Source organism: Branchiostoma floridae, chromosome 3 (assembly GCF_000003815.2).
Source record: "Branchiostoma floridae strain S238N-H82 chromosome 3, Bfl_VNyyK, whole genome shotgun sequence".
NCBI classification, from domain to species: domain Eukaryota; kingdom Metazoa; phylum Chordata; class Leptocardii; order Amphioxiformes; family Branchiostomatidae; genus Branchiostoma; species Branchiostoma floridae.
This window is the reverse complement of record NC_049981.1, coordinates 14381601-14393818: the sequence shown is the minus strand read 5'-3', so window position 1 is coordinate 14393818 and position 12218 is coordinate 14381601. Positions and strand designations below refer to the sequence as shown.

Sequence of the window (12218 nt, the reverse complement as noted above, 5' to 3'; positions counted from 1 at the left end):
ATATTTAATTTTCATAGCTGGAAATACATCCATTGCAAATTACCATGATGTGGACCAAATCAAAACCTTCATTGAAAACTGTCAAAAATACAATGACTGTACATGTCATATCAGACTATTTTAAAAACAACTACTAGTATTGCACCTAATGAATGGTCCTGCTTGCAACTCTTGTGGATGATAATTAATTGGTCCCTATAGCTTTATTTTCCACTGAGGTTGTCATCAATGCTACAAAATTGCACTAGGTGCGAGCATTTTCTTAATTTCTACAAAGCAAGAAGTTAGTCGAGATGGGTTCTGAAATGTTCTTGTAAAGCCTACAAATCCAACAGGATAAAGAATAATGGAGGGTTAACTTTGCTGGACGACAAGGTTCTAACTTGGTCAGGTGTGGTAAAACTTTCATAGTTTTACGCACTGTCATCTATAGCTGCTAGGTTTACTTAATATTCTATATGATAGTTCTTTGTCCTTGGGGAGACAAAAAGAAGAGATACCAACACTTCTGCATACAAATCAGTACTTTATTTCCATATCATCACTAAGTGCAGTTCACATTTCACAAGCCTAGGGGGAGCCTACAAATGTATGTACAGCAGGGACTGGTCTCAACTATACAAGGGGGAACAAACTTGGCCAAGACCCTGGTTTTCATCATGGCAAGTATTGCATTGAAATTTTCAGAAGCAGTGAACCATGCAAGTCTTCGTAAGAAGAACATTAAAGATGAACTTATAAGAAACTCTCAAATAAAGTGACAAGAAACAGTGAGCAAGAAAAGACATACATACATGTAGGAGGGATAGAGAAAGAAAATTGTTAAGAATTCCAACATAGAACTGGCTGAAGTATTTGTTAATCTTTGAAGTTTCATGTATACAGGAGTTGAGCATATAGATGACATATACAGCCCCTACATTTTGTAAAAATCAATCTAAAAACAGAGAGAAAGATTGGCACTATATTTTCATCACTCCCTTGAGTTCCAGGTTCCAAACAGTTAACACAGCGCTTTGACACAAGTGCGGCAAGATAACTTACTCCAGTCAAAAATTCCAAACGTTACTGTAATACTATAGTGAACATTTTTTGCAGTGCTTACCTTTCATATGTACACAGCATGATTGTCAAGATTTAACATGTGTGCAGACAATGCCATGATATATCCTCTACGAGATTTATGTTTAATTTCCACCATTTCTCAATTTAGATGGTTGCAATAATTAAAAAAGGAATTTTAGGAATTGTCTTCTTCAAATTGTTGAAATATTCTAGATTTTGTTGACAGTGAAAAGATTTATCTGAATATGAAAGCAATCGTTTAGAGAATTTACCTTGATTTGTTTTATAAGAATTTCATTTTATTATGTTGTTATTATGTTACATATTGTTCAAATATGTATGTCATCTTTGTCATGTTGTAAGTATGTACTGTAGGTACACAACAGCATTGTCTGCACATTCTACTTAGATTCAATCTACTGTTAACTGTAGCTACACGTAGACCAAAAGTGCTGTAAATGTTACACTGGGATATTACAAAGCACAGTCCTCATGCACCGTATAAAGTACCACAACTAACACTGCATTCTCACTGCCTCACAGACGTATATACAACAGCGAACATTACCTGATGCCTGGTGCTCTACATGTGCACTGTATATTCCGTATAAGTAATGAGCACAGCCACTAAGCACACACACACTAATGCAGCTCCTTATTGCAATCCTTTTGCTGCCAAAAACTACAAGATGAGATTTGCACTTTTATACCTAAGAACAGACACTGAATGGTCTTTTATACATGTTCACTTTCACTATGTCCTACCTGCGATTTTAAGCACATCTTCCTGCTGGATTCTTATAGTACGAAGCTACGTGGAATATATAAGTTACTACAAAATTGTACAAAAGGCACTCCAAACTATTTACAGAGTTCCGTGATTCCCTTGGCTTTCAACAGTGTCAGTTGCGTATAGTACTGTGTTGTCAGATACAACACAGTTGCCTACATAGGTCAGAGGTCACCATCACAACCAATGATGGACATTTGGCAAGGTTAGAGTAGTTATAACATTATAGGAAGTTTCATACAGTTTTTGAAGCTGTAGAAAGTTTTAGCTGCATCTGTTGGCATTGGTCTGTGATCTATGAACTTTGACCTATGTCGTTTGCCTTTTCATTAAAATTCTGTAACACCATCTAGAATATATAATATAGTTACTTTCAGAAACAAGGAAGATAGGTACAAAACTACATAGAAAAGTTGGATGTTCAGTAGTTCAGAGCGTTAAAAGTTTCTAACTCCAAGGACTCAGGAGGTTCAGTCGAGATGCGTTTCTGCAAGAGTTGGCAATGATGAAATGACTTTGTTAGTGTGGCTCAATAGAGAAATTCAAAGATCATAAAGGAAAATCTTAAATAGAGAAAGAATTAGAATAAATTCTTATACGTCACATGACTAATGAGCACACAAGACATACAGGAGATGTTAGCCAGTTAGGAGACACTATCTAAGTACTATAAAGCTGAAGAGAAAGGTTGACCAATCACAGTCACTGAGAGGAGGACCAGTCGTAGCACATGGAGATGTTAGAGGTGGGCAACCAGTATTACTGACAGGTTGACCAACCACAGCACAGAGGGATGTCAGAGCTGACCAATCACAGTACAGAGAGGTGTCAGAGTGGACCAATCAGAGCACAGAGAAGTGATGCAGAGGAGGGATGGAAAGTGAGGGATGGGCTGGCATCCACAAGAGGTGAGTGTCTTCTCCAGGTAGCTCCTCACGACAAGTACATCGGAGGTGGCTTGAAAAACGAAACAGCAACTCGTGAGCTCTCTGTCCATTGCCAAGGCAACAGGCAGGAAGCTTAGGTTCCACGATGATGCCCAAAAATCCACGAAAACGGAAAAAAGGCATGCGAGCGAGCGCGTTTTCCCTGTGGGCAACCACGTTGTGAAGCCCAAGGGTTCCCTTTCCGTAATGCGTCCTACACCTCACAACATCGCTTTGTGTCAGGTTTTGAAGTTTGTGTGTACAGGGAAGGGAGGGTTTCTATGATAAAATGGTGAAGACCCTTCCTCTTGTGTTCTTTAACTTCACCTTTAGCTTACAGTATCTAGTCATCTCCCAAAAGAAGTTATGAATCATTTTGGCACTAGTTGCTGGCAAGAGCACCAAGAAGCACCCCAGATGTACATTTGTATGGGAAAAATTCAGATTGCAACGCAGGCAGCCCCGAATCACAGCATGGCTGCAACAATTCAGAGCAAAGACAGGTCGGGTCTTAGGTCAAGGGCGTAAGTTCACCTGCCATATAAGATGTGAAAGTTCAAAGGTTGCTACAGCATTGTGAGCTGTAGGGCATTTCGAAAAGGAGCCACGGACTCACGATACATTGACCAATCACAAGCGGTGTGCCATGCAGAGTCACTGAACAGTAACCAATCACAGGCCACAAGACATGCATGTAAAGTGCCAAGGGAAGGGGGGGGGGCAAATAAATGCTCAAAGGCACGGCAAAACATGCTGAAAATGATGTACATGCTGCAACAAAAAGTGCTGCTGAAATCAAGATGCGCAAAAATATTCTTGCATAACTGGTAGAAAATAAAGTAGCAATGCAAAAGTGTCCTCTCTCCTGTCGTGCCTTCAAACTCTGTCCCGTGCATTTGGCACACATGTACTTTCTACAAAAACAATGTTAACTTTGGAGTACACAAAAACACACTGATGTACAAACATCACATGAATCTGACAGCATTCCAAATAAATTTTCTATTGACAGTTCTTCAGTACAGTGATTTATATCTAACAACTTCACCATGCAAACTTAAAGCCTGCATATCACGGTCAAAGTCACATGATGTTGTGTCATAATCTGAGGGAGAAGAAACGCCCCCTACCTGCTCATGGTGGATCCACAGGTCAGGTGGTTTCACGTCCTTATGGGGCCCTTTCCTCTTGCCGTTGTCACGACCCTTGTATTGTCCACGTTTCCTGAAGGAAATAAATACATTATACATTACTGTAAGTTCATTTACATTCATGGGGATTTAATTTTGTGGAAGGAGTGGGAAGGTTTTATTTCTCAGTCGAACCACTTCTGTGGTACGGTGAAATACATAGAATTAAACAGGCATTGCGGTGGAGTCATTGAGAAGTTAAATCCACCAAGAATATTCCAAGACTAACAGTAAGGTAACACATAAACCTTAAAACAGGTTGCCAGTACCATATGTAAATCTATGGGACATTGGAGAACAAATGACACTTTGAAGGTTAAACTGCAAAAACACTTACTTGTTCTTGTTCTTGTTGTTGTCTCCGTTGCGTCGCCTGCACAGGATGAAGGTCACGATGATGAAGATGATGGTCACCGTTACCGTGACAACACAGGCAATAATGATCCACAACATGGTGTCAGTCAAGGTGAAGCCGCCAGACGATTGGTTGGAAGGGCTGTTGGTTGATCCTGATGATAGAAAATAAATCTCATTTAGCATCAGCTGTTGAAAATTCACCTTTTTCTGAGCTGTATCTCTCGAAAACACAGGTCTCTTTTTGTTTAGGCTTAACCATCACCCTACTCCCTAACAGAAACAACATAACCAATATAAATTTGGTGCTACGTGCATTCCAAAGTAAGCTTAAGGTTAACAAAAACAGTGCACTATACTTAACAATAAGATGAAAAAGATAACACTCACTTCCAGCTCCTCCAGAATTGGATTCCTCTCCTTTGCCAACTTCCTTGGGATTATAGGAATTCCCGCCTAAAATGTCAACCATAAAATTAGTACAAGACTCCTTGGTTCAAGCAAAGACGAAACAGATGCCAGATCCCTGCATGCTAAAACAATCATTTTGCAAAATGGATAACAACACTAATACTATTAAAACTATCAGATAAATAGGCTTTCGGTGAGGCAATAGACTACAAAATAATTAAGTTCTGAAGACGATTTGTACAAAATTTTATATTTACAATAAGTACACAGTGTTACTTTCATGCATCAAGACTATAGTGAGTAACTATGTTTCAATCTATAATGTTGGGGGAGGGGGGCAATGATTTGAAGGGTTATGCCTATGATAGGGTGGGTCTGATACAATGAAGGTACAAAATATGGAAAACATTGTTCACATTTTGACTGTCACAAGGGTGGTAAAAACTAAAACACAAACCTGATTTACTCAAGATCAACAAAACTAATCAACAAAAGTAGTATAAACAAACATTATGATATGCAAAATAGCTGGCAGAACCCTTGTGGGTACAATTCTTTGGATTGTGGCTGCTAATAAAAGTCAGAGAGGGCATTGGGCTTTATTCAGTTTGATGTAATTAGTTAACTGTACAATTGGATTAGCAAGATTAGTAAGATTGGTTAGTCAGTGATTGCATAAGCCTCAAATTGTTACTGGCAAAGACTGCACTCCATTATGTCTGATTATATCCCCCATTATGAAAATAAACCAAATCAATCAAATGATTAAAACAATTTTAAAAACAAGCTGTGGTGTTAGTTTGACTATGTTAGTTTATAAGTCTCTCTGGTTTAGTGCATAATATACATGTGCCTATATTTGTAACTTCAGAACCCCAGCTAGTTTAAAGCACTCAAAGCAAATCAGCTATGGCAGTGAGAAAAAAATCTTAAGTCCGAACAACCTGGCGGCGTCTGGTATTCCATGATGGGAGAGATGGGCGAAATGCCCATAGAGTTCCTGGCCTGTATCTTGAAGTAGTATTTGGTGTTTGGAGTGAGTTGCTTTACAGTGTACGTCAATTTGTCGCCCTCCATTATAGGGTCAAACACCCAGTCTGCATCGTTCAGCAACGGATCGGTCGTGTAGAAAATGATGTAGCCTAAAACGAAAGAACAAAACAGGGGGATGCTACTACTCGTGGCAAAACAAAGAAGAACAAAGAAGGCTCTGCCCATGAGGCATCACCAAAAACTCTTTACAATGGATCCTAATTATAATCAAAGGTAACACTTTTACATGGAGATGAAGAAAATAAAACAATCAAAGGAGGTTCTATCATAAGAGCATCTACATTGTATGTTTTATTTAAATTTTTATGATAAGTAAGAGTTAAGCATACACATTTTTCATCTTCTCAAAAGGCATTTGGTGATATTTGTAGGAGACAGTTTCTTGATAAAAAGGATGTGTGCTGTGGATTTTTCACTTCAACAGAAAGGACAGAGGATAGAGAATGCAAAACACAACTTGAAATTTCACATCATCATACTTTTATTTCTCCAGTGAATGTGTTTTAAGAGAGAAAGCATAGAGAAAGACAGTTTGACCAGACGCAGTAGAGTTTATTCAAAAGGAAGAATAGTACAGTATAGGCAAGATGAAAACAAAATTATTCAGATGTGCAGACATACAACTCAAAGTCAAAGCCTGTTCAGATGGAAACACAGATTCTGATTCAGTACGGCGCATCAATTCTTTAGTATAGGGAGAAGTATAAATTATCTCTGACAAACGTGCACTGCATTTTGTTTCCAGTACTGCCAAGCACACGGCTTTAGGACTCCAATGGCAAAGCCTAGCACAGTGACACCACTCTATCTCTAAGGAAAGGGCATCCAATCCCAATCTGAAAGCTTGCACACAGATTTGGCCTGGTTTTTACGTTCAAATGACAGATCCTACAACAGTGACACCAACTCTGTAGGGGAAAGCATTACTACAATTCTTGAAACTATGGCAGTGGCTCTATGTTTGTGCTTTTCGCGGTGACCACTCACTTCTGCACGGTGTGTGACTATGGAGTCACTGCAATATTCCATTCTCTCCCCATTCCAAAATTATATAATCACGGAAACCTTGCAGCCATTTACAAATTACTCAGTATATTCTAACTGCATAGAGAATACATGACATTTTGTTCCCAATGTGAACGTGAGCACACAGCTCTGGCCTTGCTGTACCTCTGCTGTTGATGCCTGCACAGATAGGTCTCCTAACTGGCACTGATGGATGGGGGAATCAATACCCCTCCCATGCGTGAAAGTGGAATTCCAAATTATCTCCCAACCTGTATCCCTCCAGGTCATATGATAAGATGTGTAGCTGAATCTTGCAGAGAAGATCATTTTTTCTGGCTAAAATTCTCTGACACCTTCTCCCTGAGAAATTGGTGAGGCTGCTGGAGTTGGAGCTCTGCTGGTTTGGAGGGCTTGAAAAGGTGTACAATCAACCTGGATTTGATTCTGCCAAAGGGTTTAAATGCAGTATCTCAAGGACAGACTTTAACAACAACTAGGATTAGGAACTGTGTATTTCTAGATCCTTTCCATCCAATATGGTAAATCCATACAAATGATCCTACAACTTCGGTTCTTCGTGAACGTGTTTCGTAGGGTGTTCCACAATCGTTCCCATAAAGCTGCAGTAGTTTAAGTTACATGTTGACATGTCAGTTTGAGATCTGTTGAAAATTGAAAACAGCAAAACGCACTTTAGTCTTGAAAACTGGCAGAGCTGAATGGTAAAAGCAGTTGTAAATTACCGCTAATCCATAAATATTTGCAGTATTTTTAAGTATATAATTTTCTGTATCACAAAATATTTAGACACAGAAACAGGAGTTGCTACTGAATTTAGTTTAGAAACTGTTTTTTTATGTTGAAATTGAAAGCTTGAATTCAAAGATACAAAGAAACTAAGGGATCAAAGAACTTATAATACATGACTGTATATGTTTACAAGTAAACGTTACAATAATACATGTAGGTATGCAGTTGATACAAATTGCAACAGATGTTATCCTCTTTGTACAATTTACTTTCAATTCAAGCCCAAACTCCTGAAACACCTTCCAATCATGATAAATGATTCCGAGAATTGGAGCATATAAAAACTTGTCTCTACCAGTATCAAATCTCATCTTTCCCTAATAAACAGAGTCCTTTGAGACATGTCATCGAAAACAAGAACAGCATGAAATTAACACTCCAATTACACAATGATGAAACCTTTAAAACCTATTGGCAAACTTTGTTTCAAGGATGCTTCCTACAGGTCAACCTTTCATATTTTCTCCAACCAGAACTAAGTAATGCAGGTACCATAAATATCCACTTTTATCATTTATTCCTAGTAAGCGGCTCTGACAATGAGAAATTGTGGGATTTATTAGACTTCAACAAGGGGCCCCACCCAATTTTGGACTGCTAGAAATCAATGGTGAAGCACAGAGGCCATGTTTGTCTATGTCACAAACTGTCAACACCCTGTGTTGGATCAAATGGTGGGGAAAACATGAAGGTATACTTAACCTGTTTCCAACAGTCCTTTTTTTTTAATCGAATAGGTCAATCAACTATCTAACAGAATAAAGAACAACCAGAAAAAATGCCTTGCTTTTTGGAGAATCTAATCGGACTATGTGGATCATTCCTAGTTGACTGTAAGACATCTCAGTAATGTATCTCTCCTATGCAATCGACAATTGCAAATTCTTCCTCTACAAACAGACTTGTCAATGAGTGAAATCACTATGCTGTTTCTTTTTGACTTCTATGCAGGAGCAAAATACCAGAACTACATTCAACTTTAACATGTCTTAAACATTATCGCTCAAATGTATCAAAACTTTGAACCTTTAGTTTCTTCTAATACACGCAGTAACATCATTGACAATACTTCAGAAACATTTCATACATTGTGACATGACCTTGCAAAGAAAAAGCAAAAATGTTGGCATAGTTTTCATTGCTGATTACACCGCTAATAAAAAGTCACTTGCACTGAGCCAAATCCAGAATCCCTAGCTGAAAATTATCACGACAGGCCTTATCAGCTTGCACATTAATTGAAGAGAGACTCATGCTGACTTCCTATTACTGGTGGTCACTTGTAATAAAGTTTATCTGCTGTTAGGCTTTACCAGTGTCTGCCTTGTAATCCAGCTTTTACACAGCTGAGACACAGCTTTAGTCTTCAGCAGCTGGCCTCCAAGGCAACTTTCCTTTCCAAGCTTGTAGTAAATATTATTCATACACACACGGTCAGTGACTGTTACATCATCATTCTAATTGGAAAGTAAAACTGATGAAGTTGAGTCTTTAGATAAGAGAAAATGGATGTTTTGTACATGGAAGTATATTGTGTAGCTATAATCTCTGTACTTACTGTTTGCTTGTGGGTGCATGTTCAAATTTATAGGACATTTAATTCCAAACATTGTTAGGAATATTCAAAGATTCGAGATAGAGCAACAAAAATACGAAAAGGAAAGTTTTCTCAACGGCAAAGTAATGACTGTACTAATAATTGCAAACTAACTTTGGCTGACATACAGGAAATAACAGTTAATGAAAAGAAATAAAAATGTCTGTTGTACTAGATATGCACTTTTCAATGGACAGGACCAGTAAGGAGAATGTCACAGGTTATCTGAGACATGCACCGATTGGATAAGAACAGGACAGTTCTCTACAATATGATTGGTGTGATTGGCTGGACAGGTACAAGGAGAATGATGTAGGCCACTGGCCATGGGAAGTAAGGAGAAATGGTGATCAAAGAGGTGTACATGACATGAGTGGACTAGGACAGAAATGAAAGTTTCTTCTGCAATCTGATAGGTGTACATGGTAGAATGGAACAGTAAGGAGAATTTTAGAGGAATGCATATTGTTGGATGGCACTGTAAGGTGAATATACCTGTGATCGGTCCGTTGGACTTGGCGGGAGGTTGCCAGTTAAGGTTTACCCCTCCTGGGTTCCCCTCGATTCCCACAACTGTCAGGTCTCTGGGAGGAGACTTAGGCTCTGTGCAAAGAATTTACAACATTTAAGTTTCCCAAATACACATTTGCTTATTTATTTTGCATTTTGTATATTTTCAAACCTTTTTCACATGCAGAAAATATGAAAACAACTTAATCCTAAAAAAAGTATTATTACAAAACATTTGCTTTATTAGCTTGAAGTCTAATTTTCAGTGTCATATAGTAATGAACAGTGAGTTATCATCATCAAGTTGAAACTGATAAGTGATTGATGATTAATTAAAACTTACTATCTTCATAAGTCCTGTTAGTGACAGTCATGCTGTAGTCGCTTTCCTGACGACCTTTAGTGACCTTGACAGCAAACTCGTAGCGTGTGTAAGGCTTCAGGTCTGTCACGATGTACTCCAGACTGGTTGCATTTGCATAGAAATACTTGCTTTCAGGGAAAAGTGACATCCATCTGTGGAGAGGGATAGAGAATATAGGGTTTGTCATTGAGTACCGACTGATTGTACATGACTAGTTATCAAATCAGAAATGGTCTCATGCTTGGCATCAAACTGTAACATTATAAAGCAAAGTATGTCATGACATCATTGAGAAAGGAATACATGTCTCACCGAACAGTGTAGTATCGATTATCCGTGATCCGGTTACGTGTCAGTGTTGTGTCTGCCCAGGTGACCTTGGCGGCCTGCGGTGACTTGACCTCTGCCTTCACGCCAACAGGTGGCATCATGGGAGTGGTAGGCTCAGGGGCTGATGGGAAGAGCAAAGCATTATGGGATGTACAGGACCATCATCCTTCCTTTCCTCACTCTGAGACTATTCAGGGGTTGAGGCTTTGTAATTAAGTGGCCATAGTGTTTGTGTGAGGGCTTACCAAACCTCCAGTAGTCTCGAACTTGGGGTAATCTTAAAGCCATCGACTGGTAACCACTCTTTTCAAGGTACAGTCAAACCTGTATTCAACAACCACTCAAGGGACCAAGGAAATATGGTTGTTGACTGGAGTTGGTTGTTGGATAAAAATGGGGTCGGTTGGCTGGTTGGTTGGTTGGTTGGTTGGCATAAAAATTACCATTGGCATCTGCTTGTATGTACTGTATTACTGTTACTGTTAATCATTACACATCATGATTTTCAAATTACACATGGGGTAACATGTACATTGTATATGTATATATAAATTACATTTCAGGATCCGTTGCTCTAAACTTTTCCATAATCTCCATGCTGTTATGTAAACTAATTTCAAGAAACCACAGTTTAACAATCAGAGCTGTGTTTGTCTAACAATCAAACATGTTCTGTTTGTTAGTTGTCTGTTCCTTAAACAGCCAAAGCAAGCTCTTTTAGTTTCTCTATCAGTATGTCAAAATTCCCACTTGTGTGCATCGTTTAAATATGCTTTACTGATTTTCACTGACATGTTACAGTTGAAAAACAGTAAAAATCTGTTAATGACATTATTTCTAACAGATTTTTACCATGTTTACAAGGTGTTTTTGTTCTGAGGATTAGTGTGGATCAAAATTGTTTCTGATGCAAATGTAAGAGCTTACAGAAGTACTCATTTTGAAATGGCTGCTGCTGGGATGGATCAGACACAGTGACTGTCTCTCAATTTTGGTTGTTGAGAGGGGTGTGAAAGACCCCTGGGGACTGCAAAAAAGTGGTTGCTGGTTGGGGTAAGCAGTTGGTTGTTTAAAAGAGGACCTTTACCATGCAAAATAGGACGGGACTGTCTCAGAGTGGTTGTTGACTGGAGTTGGTTGGTGGATAGAGTTGGTTGGATGGGCAGGTTTGACTGTATAAGCTTTATGTAACTTTATTTGGAACTATTCTTACAGATGGCAAAGGAGATTGTAGGGCTTCAATAGTAAGATCATTAAAAATGCAAGATGCAAAATAATAAAAAATTCTCTTGAAATGAAAAATTGAATTTTCTGATGTTGTACATGACTGTTTGTTCCATGCTTTTTCCTTCTTAAGATTGCATTATCCGTATCCGAATCAAATTCTTCTTATGACAATCCTATCGGGAAAAATTCTATTTGAGTCTTGACAAACTACAATTCAAAAACTCTGTTTCAAAAACTAGTTCTGCATGACAATGAAGAGATTTTAGAGAAGATCACAAAAAAACTTAGATTACTATTTTTTCCTTAAAAAACATGCCATTTCAATATGAGGAAAAATGTCACCTGGCAGGTAAGAAATCTACTACAAAAGGAGAGGATCCACATTGAAATGTACAATCCCCATCACACCATCTGTTCTGGAGGCAGATAGACAGCAGAGAAGAGACAGAGGAGGAGGAGGAAGAAGTAGTATATAAGGCACAGCACGGTTTCATATTAGCAGGAGGGCAACTTACTTGTCATCAGCTTTTTTACCGTCCTTTCACTCCGATCATCATCTTTATCTCTCTCGACCTCTACAGGG

General features: G+C 38.6%; 1 protein-coding gene across 1 annotated transcript in view; it reads right to left on the bottom strand.

Annotated features, from left to right (window-relative positions):
• Positions 1-12218, bottom strand: part of LOC118412265 (neogenin-like) — a gene marked incomplete in the record, with an annotated part of 126729 nt that overhangs the window by 14924 nt on the left and 99587 nt on the right. Inside the window, 7 exon segments of the mRNA XM_035814999.1 lie at positions 3912-4005; positions 4309-4480; positions 4716-4781; positions 5681-5878; positions 9700-9807; positions 10058-10230; positions 10391-10529. Coding sequence (XP_035670892.1) covers positions 3912-4005; positions 4309-4480; positions 4716-4781; positions 5681-5878; positions 9700-9807; positions 10058-10230; positions 10391-10529 — 950 coding nt within the window.